We start from the raw sequence: 23,368 nt of genomic DNA, 5'->3' as shown, positions 1-23,368 counted from the left end.
TTAGCATCTCCATTCCCAGCAGGTCTCTGATTCACCTGGCAGCACAGTGCAAGCAGGAAGGTGTTACAAAACAGAGGTGCGTCACACCCCAGGTTGCCTCGTCTGAGCTGCGAGACAGGGTTTGCAGAAGTGGTTGGAGAAAAAGGCTTAAATGGAGCCAGGGGAGTTTAAAAAAAATAATCCCCAGAGCTTTTAACAGGCTCTGTCTCTGCCTTGATGTTTCTGTGCGTAGCTGACCCTGAAGAGCAGGGGAATTGAGCACAACCAGACCTGGAACTGCGGCTCCTGTCACACGTGCCCTGCCGGCGGCTCCGCTCAGCTCCGACTCCAGACACGACACAGCAGGCGTGAGTTGTTTAAAAGCAATCCTCTCCTACTGGAGCTGAGAAAAAGAAATGCCAGCTTAATTCATCTGGCACTCGTGTGCATACTGCTAATGCTTGCTCTGGAAAGTGTTTCACTACAATAGCAGGCATGTAATTTCTTTTCTGCACTCTGAACTCAGATTATATTTTAACCATCAAGGCCTGATCCAGAGCCTGTTGAAGTCAGCATGCGTCTTTCTATTGCTCCTAAGGATTTTACAGCATGCTGTCTGATGCTGATCTCAGTGCACAGGTGTAAACATAGAGTAAATCTGGCATAAAACCCCCTTGCAGTCAGAAGTTATCCAACTTTACACCAACACAACAGGGACCTGAATCTGGCCCAGGCCCATTAGCTTTGGAGGTCTTGGTAACTCTGCTCCTTGTCAGCTCTGATTAGACACGCAAGCTCACTGGAGGCTCCCCTTGGAATGGGGGTGCTGCTAATGATGCCACAAATCCATTTTAATGTAATTTATTTATACAGTCTCAGGCACTGGGTACTAAACATCATCAGGGATCAGCTTTAAAGCAGTGCTATGAAATCCACTGTAGATATTAATAAAAATTAAAATTCCTAGTCATTTCTCAAGGGCTTTAAAAACAAAAATCACCCCCCACCAAAGCATAGGCAGCCTTGGAAAGAAAGATAATCCAAATGGCAGATCTTGAGCTAGCTCCAGGATAGTGGGTCTAGAATTTGTTATTGCCAGTTAGCTGCTCTGTATTGCACATGGAGAAATAACATCCTCACATCCCTGCATTTTCCTCTTCCCACTGCTGGATGGGAAGAATCTGGTCTGGGAAAAGGGGCTGATGATGTGGCTCATGTTGCTTCATGCACTAGTCTTTGTTCCCCGGTTTCTCAAGGAAATCACATAGGGATGAATGAGCCCTCTTGTATATAGATATAAGGTGGCGTACTATAGGCACCAGTGGCACTCAGGTTTACACCTTCCCTTTGTCCCTGCTCAGAATAATTTGGAGTTTTGGTATAGATAGTCTTTTGAAAAGTTGGGAGAAAAATGATGCTGAGAATTGCCTGTTCCAAACAGAGCAGGAATACTACAAGGTGGTTAGATTAATCCCCTTTAAATGAAAACTTCAGCTTTCATTCATGAATAATGTTCTCCATCTACATACTTGCTTGCATGCATTACCATTAGAAATTCCTTCTTCATAGGGCTCCTCTTAAGCCTGCACTGTTAACTCTCACCACAAAAAGCAGCAAACCCCCAGCTCCTCATTTTCACTTTCTCTGAGAAAGAGGAAGGGAGAGGAGCTGGACTCTGATAAAATACAGGCAAAGTGCTCGTTTGCATTACTTTTCATTAACTTTTTAATTAAAGCAATTCTGCAGGCAAGGAGCCAAAGTCAGAAGGAGACAGAAACAATCAGCACTGGGGGCAGAAATGTGGTAAGCTGCCAGGTAAATTGGATAGTGGCATGAGACCAAAAGCATGGACATAGGGGGGTGTAGTCTGAGCCATAAACGTGGAGTCACACTGGGGAAAAAAAACAGTGAACAAATGAGCTGGCCATGCCCATGCAGTGAGAAAAATGAACCAGCACCTTGCTCCACGGCATGTATTTGAAAGCCAGAAATATATTCCCATCTAGGAGCCAGCCTGCCGTCACTGGGCAGAGCTGAGCTATGCCAGGTGCTGTGGTTAGAGGTTTGTTCAAGGGTTCGCATCACGGGCTTGTGGTTTTCTTGAAGTTGGAGCAATTGTGCTTGCTGCAGGCCAACGCAATCACACATCCCAAGCATTTCAGGTGCTGCAAGATCAGAGGATGCTGTACATTAATGCTCCAGGATGTCTAATTGAACTGAGATCTTCAAGGGCCTAAATTAGCTTCTTCTTAATGTCATCAGGACTTCTCTGGAAGTGTGGCAGTGGTTGGTGGCTGGCCCACTGTGTACAGGGTCAACTCCAAAATCCCTGAGGGGCTTGGAAAGTACTTGTGATGTTGCTGGATCAAATCCCAAGTGTTCCAGGATAATTTTGAGCTCAAGCTCTAAAGACAGATTACATCTTTGTTACAGTAGTAAACTACCAGACACAGCAAGTTTTAGCAGTGTCTCTTGCTACTCATTTTTCTTGTTGCACGACTTTCTTCTGGCCTCTCAGTATGTAAATTACTGTTAGGCTCACCAAGGCTCACAGCTTCCATCTTTCATGCCTTGCCATGGGAATTCACCTATGAAGTACAACAGAGCGGAGATTGTACTGCCTTAAACTCCCTTGTTCCCACTTACTGACACATCTTTTCTATCATTTGATATATCAACTTTAATTTGCCTGGTGAGCCCTGCTCAGACTCAAACTTGCTGCTCCAGATGGTCCCAAAAGCATTATGAGAAAATTTTCCAGGAGATGCACTGAACCCAGGAGGAAAGCAAAGCAGTGAAGGTTTGTTCCAAGTGACTATTCTGGGAGGATTAGAGGGGGATTTTTTGAGACTAATCTCTTTAAATGAAAATTTCAGAATTTGATTAATTTTTTAATCTGTACATGGATTTGCATAAAATTACTGCACTGCCTCATTCATTGTGTGAAAGAGAAAATGTCTGCAGCCAGGATGGACTGGTCAGCTATGAAGTGTCCAGCACACAAGTGGGTGTGCAGTGACAGGGTGAAAGGTCCTTTTGCTCCCACTCCCTGTGGTGCCCCTTCATCCATAACTGGGAAAGAAGGTGAGGGTGGACAGTAACAAAATGATGAGATCACAGAGCTGCCCTTGCAGGCAGGTAAGGGAGAAAGTAGGATGGAGTCTGAATACCTTTGTTTCAAGAACATGCTGAGCTCTGGAAAACCCAGGAGTCCAAATTTCCAATATGTGGCCTTCTATATGTTTCTTGGAAAAGAAATATGTTGCTCTCATGACTGATTTACTCACCAGGAAGGTGTCAACAGCATCTCTTTGCCTTTGATGGGGAATGTAGCCTAAGGCCAAATACAGGGATGATAAGTGTTCTGTTCAGCATTTCATATATATAGATCAGTATCATTAGTAAAAAAAATTAACTGGATTTGATATATGCATCTTACTAGTTTTTCTAGGTCATACTCCCTTCACTCCCTATATACCTTTTGGAAATGATTTTCCCATGCACTGGGGATTGCAGGGAGGAAATATTTTTCATTAGAAAAATCATTCTGTAGCTCAGTGCAGACCAGCACTACCCTGAAGCCAAGTCCATGCCAAGACTACTTCCTTTCATGCTGTAATTTCTCAAACTCCCTATTCGGAGTGAACTTGCAATCAAAGTTAAGAGCCATTTAAAGTACAGGGAAGGATCAGAGTATTCTAGAGAAGATGAAAAGATGCCAGCCTTGAGGACTGGAATAATCGAAAGGGGTCAAAATTCAGTACTGCAAAATACAAGGTCATGCTCTCTGGGATTAATAGCAAAAAATTATGAGCTCTTCAGTTGGAAATAACATAAAAGGAGGAAGAGCCCGGAATATTAATCAGTCACAGGATGACAATTACAGCTGCCCTCTAGGCTGAGACAAGAGGCTATTGGAAAAGCGGAAAGCAGCAGATGTAATCTACCTTGACTCTAGTGAGGTTTTTGACACCATTTTCACGAGCACACTGAAGAAGTGTGGGCTGGGCATACACACTGTTGGATTCATTGAAAAACAGCTGGAGCACTGGGCTCAGAGGGTAGAAATCAGTGGCTCATGGCCCAGTTGACAGCTGGTAATCAACAAGGACTCTGCTGTGGTTCATGTCACCCTACGGCTTCAATATGGAGGGCAGCACAAAGAGCTTGATTTCGGAGAGGTGCTGCTGGAGCCACCTTCCAGAGAAACTGTGATAAACTCAAAGTCAGAGCCAACAGAAACCTCGTGTCACTCAGCAAGGAGAAGTATGAAGTTTTGCTGCTGGGGCAGGATCCCCCTGTGCATCAGGGCAGTCTGGGAACCAAGTGGTGCAATCAACTATGGAGCAACCCAATAGCAGCTACAACGACTTGAAGGGTGGTTATAAAGACAGCAGCTATGAACCCTTCTTAGTAGCGGCAGAAAGTATAAGTAAGGAGCAACGGCCAGAATTTGCAAGTCAGGACATTCACATTGGATGTGACTGAAGAGTTCTTTACAGGGAGGGTTGCACAGTACTGGATCTGGCCACTCAGAGAAGCTGGGGTCTCCACGCTAGGTGGTTTTCAGGGTTTGGCTAAACAAAGCCATGACCAAGCTGATCTTGTACTGGTGACCATCCTGCACTGAGCAGAGCATGGAGCAGGTAGCTCCAGGGGTCCCTTCTCCCCATACTTCTGCGATTCCATGTGGTAACAGCAGGGTCAGTGATCCTGAGCATCACGCCTAGTTTCAAGAGCCCATAAAGAGAAACCAAGTTGTAGGATACATGCCCCTCTGCACACAAGCATTAAGGCATAACTGTTACCCACAGAGAATCATCACCCCCAGTGGAGCTCAACAGAAATATATTCACCTGAGCAATGTTGTTTCCAGAAGCATCTCTCTAAAATTCACAAGCACCCATCTGAGCAAGCACAGGTCTGTTTGTATTGTGCAGGTTACGGTGGTATCTAATATGGAAATGCACAGGTAGAATGACTGCATTTGATCAATATTATTCAAGCAGCAATTAAGCATTTTTTCCATTAACTAGGGCCATTATCCATAATGCTTATTTAATATGACATTTTGCTAGGAGATCCAATTATCCCGCCACATAAATTCCAGCTGGGTATAAACTGACAAACGAAGTTCCAACCATTAGGAACAAAGGCAGAAGAAAGAATAAAAAGGGAGTGACAAAATATCAAATCAACAACCCACGGTGTTATACAATTGTAAAACTTAGCTAAGTATTGTAGGTGTTTTGAAGTAAATTGTCTTATGATGGTATCACTGAGTCACCTTCAGGGCCCACATCAGATAATCCAGGCTTTGATCATGCAAGTCACAGTGTGCAAGAATTCTGCGCTTCTCTAAAACCTCCCATCACACAGAGATCAGCTGTGGGGTTTGCACTGACCTGCAATCACGCAGCTGACACCGAGACCTCAGAAGCAAGAAAGGTGTCTTGTGTTGAGTGTCCCCAGACACCGGTGTGAAAATCCTGCCTCCGTATCAAAGTAACATGGGTGAATCATTCCAATGAGGCGATCCCATCACAGCATGAAGGGATGAATCAGGTTAGACGGCTAAACCTGTAACGGTGAACAGTGGGAGTAAGTAATCTGGGAGAAGACTTTTGTTTCACTAAATTGTATCTGCACATAAAATAAGTCAGCATGTTTGAAGGACGAGCACGCAGACCTTTGGCAATAGTTCCCAGAGTTACTGTTGTTTGACCACAGGAGGGCAATATTATTCTAAAAGCAAAATCAAACTCTGTTCTGGAGACTGAAAGGAAAATGCCATTAGCATTTATGAAGGCTTCTACATTTTGTTGGGTTTTTTGATTCTGAGTTTCTGAGAGGTAGAAATGACAACAGAGCTGGTGTTCTAAAATGAAACTAGTGGGGCACTGGCAGTCTTTGGGGGTGGGGGAGATTCTTACAGCTGCTGTTATACCCCAGGAATAACTTTTTAAGGTAAGAGATGTAGAAAAACATGAATACAGAGCCTGAAATCGGGATTCGTGATAGAAAAGAGTAGCAGTTCCAACGTTTCTGTGTTGGAGCACCAGCATCAAACACCAAGGTGCCTTTCTCACAGGCCGTGTGATGCTGATCTGTACCTGACATCTTACGGGGCGTGAGCTGTGGTATTCCTGTAGCACTGCTCAGGGCCCAGGGTTTGGAAGAATAAATAATACTGAGAAATAAAGGTGTGCAATAATTGGGCTGGGGGAGGTTTGGATGCGGCATTGGGAAAAACGTCTCCACCAAAAGGGGGAAGCACTGGCACAAGTCTTCCCAGGGGAGTGGTGAAGTCACCATCCCTGGTGGCATTTCAGAGACCTGCAGATGCAGCCCTTGGGGACATCATTTAGTGGCGGGCAGTTGGCAGTGCTGGGGTAGCGCTCGGACTTGATGATCCCAAAGGTATTTTCCAACCTAAACACTTGGATGAAGGCAGGAGCACGAAGTGAGGCAGCCGTCACTGTGGTTCGGGGGGGGACAGGGCTCAAACACCTGCGAAACGCGCTCCGGGGGCAGATCCCTGGGGACGCCCCGCCCCGCCCCGGTCCCCCCTGCCAGGCCGAGGCCGCCGCAGACCGCGTCCCCCCTTTCCCCCCGCTCCCTCGGCAGCAGCCGCGGACAACGCGGCAGAGCGGCCCCCGGGGCCCGCCGGGAGCGCGCAGCCGGGCGGCGGGAGCGCGCAACGCCTCACGGGCTCGAGCGGCGCGGCTCCAGCACTGCCCACGGCCGGAAGTGACGCAGGCCCGCGCAGCCCAGCGGCTCGAAGCCGTTGCCCGCTCTTGCGGATGATGTCACGCCCTCAACCCGACTTCGCCCACCCCGCACGGCCTGCTCGGTACAGCCCAGCCCCGCGCCGCCCCTTCCCGCCCCGACGCACACGACGGACGGGAGCACCGACCATCCTGCGTCCGCAGGCCGGGAGGCCCTCCCCGCCGCACTCAACATGGCGGCCGGCACGGGCCACCCCGCCGGCTGCCTTCCCCCCTATCCCAGCAGGCAGTGCGCGCCGCCCGCTCCCCCCCCTTCCCCTTCCCGTGGTGCTCAGCGCGCCGCTCGCCGCCGTTCCCCGAGCAGCAAGATGGCGGACACAATGAGGAGCAGCCCCGTTTCTGCGGCCTGAGTGGGCCGAGCTCAGCCGGAGGGTGCCGCCCGGCCCCGCCGATCGCTCTCTGCCCCCTTCTGCTGCCCCCTGCCTGATCCCCGCCGCACCGCGGGGCCCTGCCCGCCCGCTCCCGCAGCCGCCACTAGGAGCCCCGCCCGGCTCCTCCTCAGCGCCGCCGCCCTCGGCGCGGCGCGGCCCGGCCCGGCGGCGGGATGAAGCTGACGGACAACGTGCTGCGGAGCTTCCGTGTGGCCAAGGTGTTCCGCGAGAACTCGGATAAGATCAACTGCTTCGACTTCAGCCCCAACGGCGAGACCGTCATCTCTAGCAGCGACGACGACTCTATCGTTCTCTACGACTGCCAGGAGGGCAAGTGAGTGGCGGGGGCCCGGCCTGGCCCACTCCGCCGCCGCGGAAGGGGTGTCTGGGGGAGCTCCCGGGGCGGGGCAGTGAGGGGCGCCGGTTGCGGTCGGCTGTGCCCGTTGCCGCGTTCGGGGAGAAGCCGTGCCTGGCTCTGCGCCGGTTGCGGCACCCGCGGCCCGTAAGCGGTACGGTGAGCGATGCGAGCTGCAGCTTTTCTTATGTTGATTTTTAGTGCAGGTTTCAAAGTGGAATTGCAGCGACGTCTGCCGCGGCGGGGCCGGTGGGGATGTTATAAACGGTTAAATTGGAGCGCAAGGATGGGGGCAGCATGGTTTTGTCTGCGGTGCGGGTTTCTGTGCCTGCTACCTCTGATAGGCTGGATCCAGTGGTGTGGCTGGAGCCGGCGATGGTAATTCCCCAAGAGTTCACTGCCGTGAGAACCGAACAGTGGTTTAGCTGAAGGGGCTGAGTCTGGTCACGTTTCCAGGCTTCCCGGGGGTTAGAGATAGTCAAACTGACATCCCGGGCTTTTCTGGGCTGAAGCCTCACTAACTAAAATTGAAGCAGTTGCTCTGAGCAGTCTACAGATGTGCCTTTTTAAGCAACCTAATTAGGCTGTAACTTCTTGGATAAATACTTTAAGCCAAAAGGTGAAGATGGTGTGGTGTGTGTTTAGTGTAACTTTGAGAAACTCGATGGTGTTTTACTTCAAATCTAGTTCCTAAGTGGTGTCTGGGAATGTTGTAGATAAAGGTGGTACTTTGTTCTTTTCTCTAGTTGTTTTGATCTGTAAAGCACAGCTAAAATACCTGTGTGATTTGTGTCTTCAGAGGTTGTCTTAACTTATATTTAATCCATCAAGGTGTATATTGGTTTCGCTTACTTGAGAGCAATGAAGTAAGGTATGTGTGTTTCTCACTGAACAGAGTTGTCCAGTTTATCTTTCTTCTTTCATTGATTGCAAGATGTTCATCCTGTTCTGCAGATAAGCCCCCAGAAACTTGCACAGCAGTTGAGGCATGGTGCTCTTGTTCAGGAGAAAAACATGCAAATAAGGCCACCAGTAACACTTGCAGTCGATGTCTTGGAAAGTATGTAAGAGGCATTTGTATTCTATGAGAGTTGGAACAAACTGAGCCAAATGATGTCATTATTCTATTAAAATCTTTCTCAGTTGGTACAGGTATGCATTTGGCTGCTTTAAATTCTTTTAAGTTTTAATTTCCTTGTGCTGCTTGGTCAAGAGATGTAATTCTGAGGTTTTTGTTTGGTTTGTTTTGTTTAAGATTAGGTCACATACGTACAGAAAGTGAAAGAGAACCAAGCATGTGGATTGCAGGAGAGAGAATACAGTGGATAGGGTAGTGCAGGAATGAAAAAAATGGCTTGGGAGTGGCAGATGATAGATGTGTCAGTGTCACTCTATTTTTTAGTAAACCAGGTATTCTTAATCCTTCTGCTTTTTCAGGCAGGCTGAGACATCATGCTTGCTGTGTTTGAAAGATTGCATCCTGCATGCTCTCCTAATTTTGTAGACCACTTATTATATATTATTTTGCACTTCTATTTAGTTTACTTGCTTTACGCATTAAAGTTGTTTGTCTTACCCATCTGATAAGAGTAAATTCATTTGAAATGATTCAGGTTTTCTTTATGTGAGACCAGGTAACTTTATACATATGGTGTCTGCAATGGATTGTATTATAGATCCTAATCATATATGATAGTAGAAGGGCTGAGTGATTTTAATGCAGATGGTATTGATTGCTTTTCCCCTTTCAAACTCTTAAAGAACAGTTTGATGGGTTGAGAGGCATTTGGTGCTTTCATCCCTATCTCTGTCTAGACCTGCTGTATGCTTTGCAGGCAGAGGGTTTGCTTTAATTAAGTTAAATGGCAGAAGATCGATGGTTGATGCTGCAGTGCTACAGGGCAATGAGAGTAGTTTCATCAAGGTAACCCCTGCTGCAAGAGGCATTTCTCTAGTGGTTATAAAATGAATTTGAAAGTTTCTCACGTACTGTCAATTGACTTAAAAGTGTAGCTGTAATTTTTAGAGGACCTGCTTGTTCACTCACCTGGGAAGTTTTAGCTGTGTGTTGTCGCAGGAGATTCATGTAGAGACAAAGAATCAAACATGAGAATGAGCTTTGTAATATGGTGGGATTTGGCAGTTCCAGGCCTATAGTTTATGACTGTGGGGTGCTGTTTTTTTTCTTAAATCACCATTTCAAGGGCCTGAAACTCACTTTCAGTATGCAATTTGCTAATGAATGCAATGGCCAGGAGGAAATATCCTGCTTACTGTGTCTCAGTAGAAGATGCCCTCTTCATCAAATGGCCTGAATGTTGACGCTTTCCCCATGTGAAAGTTGCAAGATTTCCTTGGTTTGTTTGTTTTCCTGTTAATGAGCAGCTCTGCAGGTAGAATTAAAATGCAGCTGTTTGGTTATGCTTTAGGTACACCCTCACCTTGTTTGCTTTGCTGTACCAAAATGAGCCATACAGCTACAATGGTCATTACCAGCATGGCCAAGCCCCATCTGGATGAACTTCAGTTTCTGAAAGTGTCAGAACAGTTTAAACAGTGATGCGAAGCCACGGTCTGACAGAACAAGATAATCTTGAAACACAGATTCCCTTGTCATGATATTCTGAGTTTAGGCAACAAGCTTGAAAAAATAGTCCTGCTTCTTCATGAGCATACTGTAATTTTGGACCTGAGATTGCATGTCTAGTTCAAAATGTGTAAACAACTAAATTGTTATTTTTAACCCGTTCTGCTTAACTGACTACTTCCATCATAGGCCAGCTCTAAAGCTTAATGAAGAGGCTTACCTGGGACTGTTGTGCTCAGGAATGAACTCTGAAAGCTTTTAGAATGGAGCTGTGTGCTGGGATGTACAGCAGTCCTTGAGTCTGGGAGCAGGAGGCTCCTTGCTGCAAATTTCCCACCCTGGGATGATATAACGGTGGACTGGCTAAAGCTTAGCTTGTATTTTAGTATATTATCTATCTATATCTATACCTATATGTTTAGTATATTATACAAATAAAGAGGTGGTGAATCTGAACTCCTACCAAGCTGTGGTGTTTACTAGACATCCCAGTGAGCCTGGTTTTGTATGATGAGTTTTTACTTGCAGTAGTAATGATTCAAACCAAGGCACTGATAATATTACAAACCTCTCCTGTGTTTTGTTTCGTCTGTATAGCATTTCCGTCTGTGATCTTAGGAAGTACTTTTTGTCAATATCGTTTGGCTTCAAGTGTGCTGAGTACATTAACCTTAAACTTGGAGTTGCGTTTTTGGAATTTGCTTAAAAATATGTAAAGCTTGGTTTTCTTGTTTGTGTGTTTAAGTAGTGGATTGGAAACAGGCTGTCAGTCGTGTGTGAAGTAACATGCTTCTGCTTGTATCAGCTTACATGAAAACGTCACCTTTCTTAAAACACAGAAGTTCTTTCTTTCCTCCTTTTTGGTAAATGCACTTTTGTCCATCTGTCAGTCTTTATTTTCTGAGCTTCTCCGCTTTAAATTTATCTTAGATAAAGAAGAGCCAGACTAGACATGAAAGTCTTGATGTGTTTTGAGGTTGGTGGGTTTTTTAACTGTTTTGAGTTTTTTCTGCAATATGGTCAACAGCATAGTTGAGGTAACTACAGAGAGCAGCATTGGGAAGTGTGTCAGGCATAATGTTACAGAACTTTAGTGTCTACATTTACATTTGATGTGTTGCTTTCAGTTTGTAGCATGTTTGCATCTCAAAATTGATTTAAGAATCTACTTAAATGGGGAAAGACCTATTGAGATTTGGTCTGAGTGGTACAGGTGGTATATGGGGTTTTGTTACATGTGCTGTGTTGGCTTTCAATTAACAGAAGCTTGTCCCCAGCAAGTTTGTTTGAAGTCAAAGGACTGTGGCTTCTGCTGGTTGAGAATTAATCTTTAAGAATGAATGCCTTTTTCTGTTCTGATCTGAGAAGTCTCCAACTCGCGCTCTTTATTTGGGTGTGTCAGTTTGAGGCTAATGAAAACAAGAGAGAGTTGAACATTTTAGAAATACCTTGTCTGAGGGTGTAGTCTGAAACTTTTCTCTTGGCAGCAGTGTTGGTTTAAACCACTCCTGCTGTTTGTTTCCATTCCGATGCAGTTGTCTTTGGTTTGTGTTGGTAAAATATTCTGTGGGCTGGTGTAATAACCAGAGTTATGAATTTCTGGATTAAAAATAACTCCTGGAAGAGATTGTATGTTTTCTGGTGTTGATCATTACCCCTCTTGGTTCATTGCCCAGCTTTGGAACCTCTCTGCTTACCTCAGTTAAGAAGAAAGGGGAAGGAGGCAGCTAGAGACCTTACAATGCTTAAACAGGCACTGCTGCAAGATACTCTTATTAACCAGCTGCCTCTAAGTTTATTTGCAGTTTAAATTTCTAGTACCTGTTTACCAGACCCCCAGAATCCAGCCCTATGTTGTCTTCACTCTCACTAGAATGTCTTTAATGCTGTTGCAGAATGTTACATATCAGTTTCATGCTTTAATTAAGGTTGGATATGAGTATAATTCTCCAGCAGTCTGAGAGTCCCTGTGTTACCATTACTTTTATAGACTACTGGTGTATATGTATGTGTTTGTGTTAATACTGAGAAGCCCTAGTCTGAATGAGGCCTGCTGTTCTAGGGTTTGAGGTAACACAGAACAAAAAGACAAATTATTCACATCTGAAGTAAGTACCAGATAAATGAGAGATTTGGGTGGGCAGGGGAATGATGAGACAGTGCTGCCTGACATGCTTCCTCCTTGTAATCTTTTTACAGTAGACATCATGGGAAAAAGAATTTTTGGAGGAGGCACATAAGTGCATTTTGCAGGTGTTAGAGGAAACCTCAAGCCTAGGGATAGTCTTAGAGAAAGCACCAAGGTGCTTGTTTGAGAATCAAATACAAAAGCTTTTCCTTCTTTGTATAAAAACGTCTGACTACTTGAAACAGTCTTGTAATAGCTCACTGAAGGCAGGCCTTGTTAATGTGGTGAGTTTGAGCTTTTTGTTGCAGTGAGTACAATTATTTCTGCTTCCTTCTGACAGACCAAAGAGAACATTGTACAGTAAGAAGTATGGAGTGGACCTCATCAGGTACACACATGCTGCCAACACTGTTGTGTACAGCTCCAACAAAATAGATGGTAAGTGACCCACTGGAGTTGGGTCTTTTTAATCTCCTTTTGCTTAAAACTACATGCCTGGATAAGTAGCTCTAAGAAGCTGGGGAAAAAAAGAAAACAGCTTATTAGTAATAAAATGCACTGTCAGAAACAGAGGAATTAATGTTCAACTGTAATGCACAGCTCTGTGATATTCCCGTGGGTATGCTGATGTGAGTTTTGTTCATTCCTGCAATAACTAAGAGATTAAATGTTATTAGTGTGATATTCTGTTGTTCACTTTGCTGTTTGATACCAGTGCTATCAGCCTTACTTTCTTACATGTGAAATGAGGCAAAAGGGGCATGTGGCAGAAGGTGGGCTACACACTGTCGCTCTGGTGCACACACAAGTCAACTGCAGAGGAATGGAGGGCAGGAAGTTCAGGTAACTCAGCAGATCACTACCAAACCTGGAGGAAGGAGGTCACAGAGCTTTTCTGAGATTGCCTTTGCTTCTATTAATCTGTTTTTTGCATGTAATAGACAGAACACCCATTTTCATGCTATTTCTACCCTCTGGTAGCCACACTCTATAAATCAGTGACATCAAAGAGCTTGTAGAGCTTGTGACAGGCTCTTTATTAGCCTATGTCTGTTTAGAATACAAATTTAAGAACTGGCACAGTTCACAGTGATAGCTACATTAATTCTTCCTAAGGTTGAAAATAGCTAGTGTTCATTTCAAATTCTTTCTCAGTTTTGTTTGTTGTAATCAGTCTCTGAGAGTTTTCCAGTGAACAAATCTCTTAGCACAGCACTTTACAAATGGGTTTTAACACTATTTGTCAACTCTCGATCATTTCTCTAGTAGTGGTGTGTGCTAGTTTACTTGAGAAAGTTAAAGAAATACGAGTTTAGAGCACATGGAAGTTGTGTTAGGAAGTCAGGTGAAACTAGAACAAGCTGGGCCTGAAACTAGAAGAAAAGAGAGTTTCCAATCAAATTGGATTTAATGGTGTGAAAGGATTGAAAGTAGGAAACACTTGCCTTTTTAGTCTGTTTCATAGCCTACTTACTGTCCTTTTTATTAAATCATTACTTTTCTGCTACATTTCTGACTTGTCTCTAATTTACAATTAAATAACAACCATTTAATGAAGCATTTTTAATGCCATTTTGAATTCTTAATTTTTGTTTATAAGCGCTGGTAAGCCTTTCAGGAACTAAAACTTAAGAGGCTTCATCCTGCAGGGTCGCATTAGGATAAATACTTGATGAGAAGAAAAGAAAAAGATAGAATGTGAAAGTATTTGTTGCTGTTATAAACCATAAGCCTAATAAAACCAGCAGTGTGTTCTGTAGGTGTCCACGTACTCTGTGGTCCCTAATGCATGCAGTCTTGGGCAAGATGCCTTGTATTCAACATGTTACAGAGTTATCAAGAGGGAAAATTAACCCAGGAGCGTGTTACAGGAGTGCTGGTGCTTGCTGCAAGCATTTTATGTGTTGGAGTTTTACTTCTGAAGATTTCCTCAAGATCTTTGAACCCCGCTCCTCTTGCCTGATTCCAGGCTGAGGTAGTAGTTTGTACAGTTTGAGGGTCTATGATACCACCCGGTACAGGAGATAACTGTACAGGCCACTGCCTTGCCTGGGACAGAGCACTGCCAACAAACAGGCTGACAAAGGATCACAGTTCCCCAGTGCTTCCTCTTTAGCAAGGAAGATGAAGTTCTGCATGAATACTCCAGGTAATGACGGTTCTTGCAGGAAAAACTAGAGATATGTTTTAACAGCAGCCTTGAAGTATGTCGGGTCTGGCCGTGATGAGATGTGATGCTGTCTTGGGGGTTTGTGGTTTGGACAGTCACCTGAGGTCACTTAGAACCTTTCAGAATGTCACCAGCATGTTTTTCCAGTTTGATCAATCACCTTTAGTTTTCTTCTCAGGTACAGGAGGGTGGTCTAGAACTGTGCTGTCAGCTTCACGTGAAACCTCAGGCAAAAAAAACCCAACTTGATCTTTTTTTCACAGAAACTAAATATGCTGAATGAGCCGTTCAAAACCTTCTGAACACAGTAGCCTGTATGAGTATGAGAGTGACCATCTTGCATCCTCTTGGTTCTTGTTCTTTCAAGTAAAAAGTAAAAACATCCTTTTCCCTGAGTTTATCTGTGGAGCCTCAGCAGGGCTTGTTCCAGCAGTATGAAGTCAATGTGTAGTGCAGGTACAGAATGCAAATCTCTTCCATCCAGCAACTGCATAAACCAGTGCCCTCCAACTGATGTGAGAAGGGATTTTGCTGGTACTGCTTTGAGGTTTAAGCTGTGCTCTTCATGTTTCATCACTCGGAGGCATCTGCACATAAAGATAAAAAAGGGGCTTCTGTGCTTTAATAATTGTTTCCTTTCTTTTAATCTTGGATGAAGGCCTCAACAACATCTTCTAAAATTGTGGGCTACTCTTGGTATGTTCGTTTGTACTCAATAAAATTATCCCTTGAGAAATGTGGTGCTGCTCTGATTTACTCGGTTTGTTTTTAAGACTGCTTTAAGTGGACTAAGCTTTAGATTATTCCTCTGTCCTTGTCCTAAAGCTTAGCTGCTCTAGGTGCCAAGAATGTGTGAAGCTGTTGGTTGTCAGTCTTGACCTGGCTTCTAAGTTCACGTTTTATCTTCTCTTCACCTAAATGCACATTCACACATTACCTGTGCTTACTGTTTAGTTGGGAGACTTCTTTGCTGGATGTGTACATAGATAAGACAGCAAGATTCATGCTGTATGCAAAAAAAAAAATGGTGGTAGTATCAACTTCATAATTTGATACTCCCAGTTTTGTGAGAATGATGGCATAAAATGTCCTGGTACTTAAACTTTAGCAACTTTGAAATTAGCTTGCATTAATCATCTGACAGTTTACCATTAAGGTGTAACACAACTTCTGGCTGTGGGAAGTATGTTTTTCTGGTGCCTGATTTCCATTTCTGCCTTGAAAAACAAGTTGGTTTATGTCTGTTTCTAACTCGATTCTGTTTGAAAGCTTGGCTTGAAATCAAATGACCAGACTTATTCGCTGTGGTAAGATTACTGTGTGGAAAGAAAGTTTACTGTGTGACCACTTTGAGATAATGTTGGATTTGTGGTGTAATGAAGCTTTTGGTTTGTTTCTGGTTTCAGATACAATCCGATACCTTTCCCTGCATGACAACAAATACATTCGCTATTTCCCGGGGCATACTAAAAGGTAAGATGTGGCTTGGAGTCAGTGCAGGAGAAGTTGAAATAGTGATTGTAATGAGCTTGAGTTATGTTACAGTTAGTTCACTCCAGTTTTTGATTTGTGTTCATGGCAATTACAAGCTTGTACACAGCTGTTGTGTAGGTGTTGTTCTGTTTACTTCTTTTGTTTGTCTAATGCACATGGTCTTCTGTGTTACAGAGTTGTTGCTCTTTCAATGTCTCCAGTGGATGACACTTTTATTTCTGGATCCCTTGATAAAACTATTCGACTTTGGGATCTCCGCTCTCCAAATTGCCAGGTAGGATATCAAATTCATATACGTAGGATGTTGCATTTTCAGTTAAAGGCTGAAAAATGGACGTGTGCTAATTATAAAACAGAAAAACTGTCAGGAATGTCTGTTGCTGGTTTAGTGTTGTCACCTTCCTGGAATGCTGTGGGAGCCTGGATCAGAAATCTGCAGTTGCGTTTTGTAACACAACTCACTTTCACCTATGGCTCTGCTGAAGAGGTGCTGGGAAGAGCAAGAAATAACACCCACAGCTGAAGAAACAAGAGGAGAGCTGGGTGTTGTCAGGCTGCTACCCTGTGCAGAGTGTCCTCTCTTTGCCGACATCTCTCCTGGGTTAGGAATGTGTCTTGCCTGAGTGTTACAGTGTGTGTTTAAAATCGAAGTCTTGATGCAATGAAATGTGAACAAACTGATGATCTACGGTAACACAGCAGCCATATGGTCTACCCCTCCTTACATCACCTTTGTTGTTCATCAGACCTGTTTGTGAGCAGATTGAACTTTCTAGCAAGGCAAAACTTTTGGGTTTATTTCCTTTTTTTGCTGGAATATTTTACATTGTTAAGTGGAACCAGGCTTGTATGAGCTGAGAGGAGTACCAGAGCTAGCAGCAAGGTTGGGAATGAAAGACTAGGATTAGAATCTGCCTTTTATTGATAATAAGCTGTGTGCACTCACAGCCCAGAAAGCTAACCCTATACTGGGTTGCACTGAAAGAAGAGTGACCAGCAGGTTGAAGGAGGTGATCCTGCCCCTCTGCTCTGCTCTCGTGAGACCCTACTTGGAGCATTGTGTACAGTTCTGGTGTCCTCAACATAAGAAGGGCATGGAGCTGTTGGAGCAAGTCCAGAGGAGGGCCACGAGGATGATCAGGGGACTGGAGCACCTCCTGTGTGAAGGCAGGCTGAGAAAGTTGGGGCTGTTCAGCCTGGAGAAGAGAAGGCTGCATTGAGACCACATAGCAGCCTTCCAGTATCTGAAGGGGGCTACAAGGATGCTGGAGGGGGGACTATAGTCATAGGACAAGAGGTGATGGGTTCAAACTTATACAGGGGAATTCGAATTAAGATAGAAGGAAGAAGTTCTTTACTGTGAGGATGATGAAGCACTGGAACAGGTTGCCCAAAGAAGTGATAAATGCTCCATCCCTGGCAGTGCTGAAGGCCAGGTCAGACAGAGCCTTGGGTGTCATAGTCTAGTGTGTGGTGTCCCTGCCCATGGCAGGGGGGTTGGAACTATATGATCTTAAGGTCCTTGCCAGCCCTGACTATTCTATGGTTCTATGTAGCGTTGTGCTCTCATTTTCCTGTCTCACTAGGACCATTTTGCTAATGAAAGAAAACTGTTTACTTATTCCAGGTGATGTAACTGTAAATGCAACATGAAGAAAAGGTTATATTTCTAACAAAATAGTTTTAACTGTTTTAAAACCACACCAAGGTCTTTCTGACAAGAAGTGTTAATTTTGCCTTTCTCTGGGACTTATGCCTTTAATGCCAGCGTGTAAGTTTCCCTTGGGGTGAACCTCAGTCTCAGAGTTGCTACAGATGAGACAGGGTGGTAAATTCAGAAGCAGTTCTGTAGCCTGTAGGTGTAAGAGTGGTAAAACTAGGACTTGTGACTGGAAGCTGTGTCCGGCAAAGTTCGGGAAACGGGTTTAGGAAGCGTCACTTGTAATTTTCAGTTTGCCCATGAGGTGGCAGCCGTACTGCCTGGAAATGTCATCGGCAGTCCAGAGATATCCCACTTGCAAGGCTAGTTTACAGCTCAAGCCTCAGACATCACAGGGAAAAGTGGCGTCAATTGGGAAGATAGTAGTAGTAATGTCTCTAAAGAAGAACGATATTTCAGAAATGCAGAAGCTTCTTAAATAACATCAGATCTTTCTTTAAATTGACAATATGTTTATGTGCATACAGTTACATAAAGACATTTGGCCAATACACACAGACCTGCCAGTCAGGATACAAAAATCACGTATCTTGTTGCCAAATTTTTCTCAAGTCTTTTCTACTATGTGAGTTAAGGAAAAATTGACATTAAAAATAAGCACTGACAGTAATCTGTCAATTTTAATGTGTAAACCAGCAGGTTTGAGTTTTCATTAAGCAGGTAGGGATGGTTAAGCAGTGGTGCTCTCTGGAGCTGTTTGTACTTGCTTTCAGAGTACCCTTTTTTCCCCTCCTTCACAACCATCATTGTTAGAGCATTGCTGTCAGTCCCAGCAGCAGTGTTTTGTGATGCTGTCTGGTGTGGTTATTGATACAGCCACATCATCCTCCCTTCTCTGGGAACTTTTTGAGTGGATATGAGCTCAAATGAGGTCTTGATTTAGTCTAATGTAAACTTCATCATTGCAGCAAACTGGAAGCTCCATATGGTGACCTGAAGTAGTCAGACTTGCTTTTGAGAAGCTGAATTCTGAACCTTAGTGAAACCTCAACATTTACAATTGAAATCAAGTTGTTCAATTCACAGGCTGCTGTCCTGCTCGCAGTGGGCTCAAAGGGTGATGATAAAAATATATCAGTTTCACAAAATAATTTGGACTGCTTCTGGTTTCTAGGGTTTAATGCATCTCCAAGGGAAGCCTGTGTGTTCTTTTGACCCAGAAGGGTTGATTTTTGCTGCTGGAGTCAATTCTGAAATGGTGAAGCTTTATGACCTCCGTTCTTTTGATAAGGTGAGTTACATTAATGTCACTTCTTACGTTTTTTAGCCTCCAAGAAGTAGTCTAAACTCTGTGGGCGGAGGCTGGATTTCTTTACTCCAGCTTACTCTCTGGGGTGCCTGCTTGACAGTACATGTCTCGGACAGAAAAGGATGCATGCTGCCACCAAATCCTGAAACCCATTCGTGAACCAGTGTTAAAGTTTACTTCTGATTAACTGTTCAACCTGTTCCATACTCCTGTTTAGGCTTGTTGTTGTTGTGATGTGGAGTTTGTTTTGTTTTCCTTGCTGCTCTTTCTAGAAGAACACTAGCAAAGATGGAGGGAGAATTGTCAGAAAGAATGGAAACTTCAAAGGAGGCTATAATTGGGTGGCAGCTGAACTGGCTGAGCACTAAGCTTAGTTAGTTCCATGGGTTTCAAAAAGTCAGATGACAGTAACACTGGCACAAGCTCTTTCTCTAACCTCACTTAGCACGCTTGTGAGCAAACATCCTACTTTAAATTAATTTCTGCTGTTGAATGTGGTAGAGTATGGGATTGTTGGGTGTTAAAGTGCCCCACTGTGGCTCTTTTTTGCTGTGGAAACTGTGGATTCATACTTCGAATATTACACATGCAGTGACATCTTTTTGCCATGAGACTTTCCTTTGGTATCTTAGAACTAAATACTTTCTTTTGAAAAATCTAACTGTTTCCTCAGCTGAAGGCTAAACTCGGCCTCTTAACAGCAACACGTGCGGAGTCTACATCATATTTCCCATTTTTCCTTTGAAGGGGCCATTTGCTACGTTTAAGATGCAGTATGATCGAACATGTGAATGGACAGGCCTGAAGTTTAGTAACGATGGCAAACTCATCCTCATATCAACTAATGGAGGGTTCATTCGGCTGATTGATGCCTTTAAAGGAGCTGTCCTGCATACATTTGGGGTGAGCATGCTGCTTGGGCTACCTGCTTGAAACTTGGTGTTAGTTTTGGGAGCAGGTGCCCTTTGGTTGTGGGATGGCTGTGGACACACTCTCTACTACATATTCTCCTGTTTTGTGCCACAGGGTTATAACAATAGTAAGGCTGTCACACTGGAGGCATCATTCACCCCAGACTCTCAGTTCATCATGATAGGTAAGATAATTCCTCTTGGAAAGCATTTCAGTGCTCTGAAATTAGGTATATTACATAGGACTTAAGTTGTATGTGGGAAGCAGAATGTATTTAAATAATACAATGCAGCGGTCAACTTTCCTTACACTGGCAATTTTGTTCACTCTGCATTTTCTAGGCTGAATGTAGATGGGCCTGCAAAAATACTTTTTAGTTTTTCCTTTAGGTAGGAATACTATTCCAAAAAAGATGAGAAACCAACAAACTGTTGTAATATGTGGAGATCTGTCATATAAATTATGACAGTGATCCTCATCCTGTGGCTTTGGTGCACTCATGGGCTGCCTCAAAGCATTTGAGGGCTGTCTGTTGTGGTCTGTCCTCCACTGCCTGATGAGCAGTGCTTGGGTGATGGGTCTTGTAGCCTGATGTGTTTGTACAGCCCTCGGGGGTAGTCCTACCCCAGTGATATGTGGGGCAGCTGTGTTTTGTTTATGTCTGGAACTAGTTCTGCTTAACCCTTGATAGATGCAGTAGGCATCAGCCTGATGGGAGTATGTATCAGATTCTATGATTCCTCTGGCCCAGGCCCCTTCCTCACCCTTGAAGGGAGAGGGACCCTTGAGTGAAGTGAGTGGGAAAAAGCAGGTGCAACTGCTGTAAAGCCTGATACTGCAGGTTTATCCCCACAAGGTAAGCACTTCAGGCACTTTGCTGCCCAGCAGGACCTGTGAACACAAGTCTGTGTAGTGCTGCCCTCTCCTAGCACTTCTTTTTTGTTCTTACTTATATGGCTGGTACCTCAAATATGTTTAACTGTGGTAATTGGTATCTGGATCCTCATTTTTCCTGGATGAATGATGGTCTTGGCAAAGCTGATTTTTCTTGTTCTAGCTGAGAACTTCCTGATTCCAGAGAAGGGTGGGGTTCTTTGTTGGGTCTGTCTCTGGAGAGCACTTTATTGCACATACTTACCTTCCTGTTGTGCCCTTCCAAATGAAAACTATAGTGGAAGAAGTTCCAGAACACTTATTTCTGTTCAGCTTTTACATGTGGTTAAGTTATAACTTGTGTTTTTTAATTTTTCCTCCTTGGAGGGCTGTAAATACAGAAGCAGAAGAAAATTCCATGCTTTATTAGGAATCTTATTTAAAATGGGGCTAGAGCAGAACTGAGTTATAAAAATGGTAAGTGCCCAGCCTCAGAGTTTGCAAAATGCCATTTTAAAGGAAAAAAACCTGTCCTGTTGTAGCAACGTGGAGATTTGGTATCTCCAGCGAAGCTTCTGGTATTTGGTGTAACGCATTGCAATGTGGTTACCCTCAACAGTAAAGCCTTTGATTTGATTTTCTGAATACCAAGTGCAATATTATCTCCTTCTGTCTGAACTGGGAACTTGTGTGAACCATGACTCTCACACCAGCTTTTGGCCTCTTGCACACTGATGCACACTGGCAAGGGTCTTTCCTCCTCAGCTGGATACTGTCAGCTCTCCCTGTCCTCTGAGTGACTGTAGCTGTAAACCCCTTCACCAGAAGAGCATTGCATTGCACTGGGGTGTGTAGTTGAGTGTCTGCAGAACAAATATATAAACTGACATTTGGATAAAGGTGTGTAAACTCAAGTGATGTTTCGTAAATGCCCTAGTGATAATTTTTAAGCTTAAGCTATGAAGATGAAGAATGCTTGTTCCTGCAGTTCTCTGACAGAAAAGAACATAATGTTCTTAAGTTTCACTGCTGGCCTCTCCCATGTATCTTCAATATCTTATTTTCCACTCCTGCCTGCAGGTTCAGAGGATGGGAAGATCCATGTTTGGAATGGGGAAAGTGGAATGAAGGTGGCTGTGCTGGATGGGAAACACACAGGCCCTATAACCTGTCTGCAATTCAATCCAAAATTCATGACTTTTGCTAGTGCATGTTCCAATATGGTAAGGAAACTGTCTTAAGTTCCTTCTAACTCAGTGAGGTGCTGACCATTTTTAGATGGATCTGATAAGTCCTAGTGCCACTGATGGGTATTTCCTTGGGCTTTGGTGAGAGCCAGGCCCCTGTTCTCTGCCTTGATTGCACCTCACCTGCAAGTAAATACATGGGGCAGCAGATCTGGCAAGCCAGTGTTTGAACATACACACGAAAGCAGAACAGCAAGTGAATGCACATGCAGAAGTATGAGTTCTTTAGGTTACTGCATATGGCTGGTGTTTTCCGTTTGTGTAATACTGGCTTGCTCTGGAGAGCATGCAAAGCAAACCAAAGCAAGGATTGTACCCTTCAGCTGCTGGGAGAGTAGTGCTGCCTCTTTGGTAGTCTGTCCTTGAATGCTTATAGAAGGTAGCAGAGATCAGCTCCTGCAGTGTGTTGTAGGAAAGATTTGTTTTCTGTAAGATGTTTTCTTCCCTTTTCTCTAGGCCTTCTGGTTGCCAACTATCGACGACTAATTCCTACACTGAAGCTGCTGGCAGATGACTCCCATACTGCTAACAGCAGCACATTATTGCAAGCATAGTATTGGAATTGCCTGAGTGTCTCCTAGACTGCATTCCTGTTCCTGAGTATGTTTCCGTATGTCTTACCTTCATTTGCCGCATTCTTTTGCAAGGACTCCTCCACTCAGCCTCCTAGCATGTTCAAAAGCAGCATGCTACACAACATTACCTTCTAGTCCACTCCCAGCAGGCTTCAGCTGAAGTTGGAACTGACACAGTATTATTTCTAAGAGCAATGAAGTCTGTTTTATTTACAAAATGTTTGTGGCATTTTTTTTAAGCTGTAATTGTGTGTTTTCCTTCTGTAAGTGCACAAGGCTGTTGATGTTCCAAGGTGGAACGTGCAGTTCTTCCCATAAGTGCAAGTTTTTAACATCTGGGATCTCTGGTTTCACTGCAGTCCACAGATGGGAAGTCACTTCTGTGCCAAATGCGAACACTGACAGTTTTCAACTTACACAGCAGATACTGGATTCTCTTGCAGTGGAACATGCACCAGAAGAGCGGGTGACTGTAAATATACATGATACAACCTGTCATCCTTTCATTTGGTGATTTAGTGTACAACAAACCATACAGGTTTTGTCCACTGCCAGAGCTTGTCAGAGCCTCCTTGCTGTTTGCTGTACCAGCGTCCCGGAGGGCACAGACAGTACTGATGAGGTCCGGCTGGTATCCCAAGCAATAAAGGAGTCTGTCAGCAGGAAGGTGGAGAAACCAAACCGAGACTGAAAGCACAGACTGCCTGTGCATCTTCCTTATGTATCATCTTGCCTGATCTCATTTGTAAATACCTGGGGGAGGGGAGGGCAGTGGGAATGGGCCATATTTTTTTACTTTTAGATATTAAAGAAAATTATGTGGGCCAGTATTGTGGGGTGCCCGGGCTGTTGACCTCCACCAGTGCAGTTTTCCCCTCCTGGTTTGTAAATAAGCCCCATTAAATTTTTCCCACACCTGA

The 23,368-nt window shown here is 44.2% G+C and overlaps 2 protein-coding genes across 9 annotated transcripts in view; one reads left to right on the top strand and one right to left on the bottom strand.

Moving 5' to 3' along the window:
• Window positions 1-6,998, bottom strand: part of GLYCTK (glycerate kinase) — a 15,111-nt gene extending 8,113 nt beyond the window's left edge. For 2 of the 8 annotated variants that reach the window (XM_065687362.1, XM_065687363.1), the window contains exons 1-6: window positions 6,896-6,998; window positions 5,385-5,559; window positions 4,836-4,932; window positions 3,267-3,313; window positions 1,938-2,567; window positions 271-382 (exon numbers count right to left, since the gene is read on the bottom strand). The gene's annotated coding sequence lies outside the window, so the exon portion shown is untranslated. Of the gene's footprint in view, window positions 1-270; window positions 383-1,937; window positions 2,568-3,266; window positions 3,314-4,835; window positions 4,933-5,384; window positions 5,560-6,411; window positions 6,543-6,874 lie in introns of those variants that run through there. The other 6 variants (XM_065687367.1, XM_065687364.1, XM_065687366.1 and 3 more) reach the window with 6 other exon arrangements.
• On the top strand, window positions 6,901-23,368 carry WDR82 (WD repeat domain 82). Its single transcript, XM_065687373.1, has 9 exons — window positions 6,901-7,472; window positions 12,549-12,646; window positions 15,785-15,851; window positions 16,047-16,146; window positions 18,707-18,823; window positions 19,589-19,744; window positions 19,868-19,937; window positions 21,707-21,849; window positions 22,330-23,368. The coding sequence occupies exons 1-9, from the start codon at window positions 7,312-7,314 to the stop codon at window positions 22,357-22,359; spliced, it is 942 nt and encodes a 313-aa protein (XP_065543445.1). The 5' UTR covers window positions 6,901-7,311; the 3' UTR covers window positions 22,360-23,368.

Source organism: Lathamus discolor, chromosome 7 (genome assembly GCF_037157495.1).
Source record: "Lathamus discolor isolate bLatDis1 chromosome 7, bLatDis1.hap1, whole genome shotgun sequence".
NCBI lineage: Eukaryota > Metazoa > Chordata > Aves > Psittaciformes > Psittacidae > Lathamus > Lathamus discolor.
This window is presented reverse-complemented; position numbering and strand designations above follow the sequence as displayed.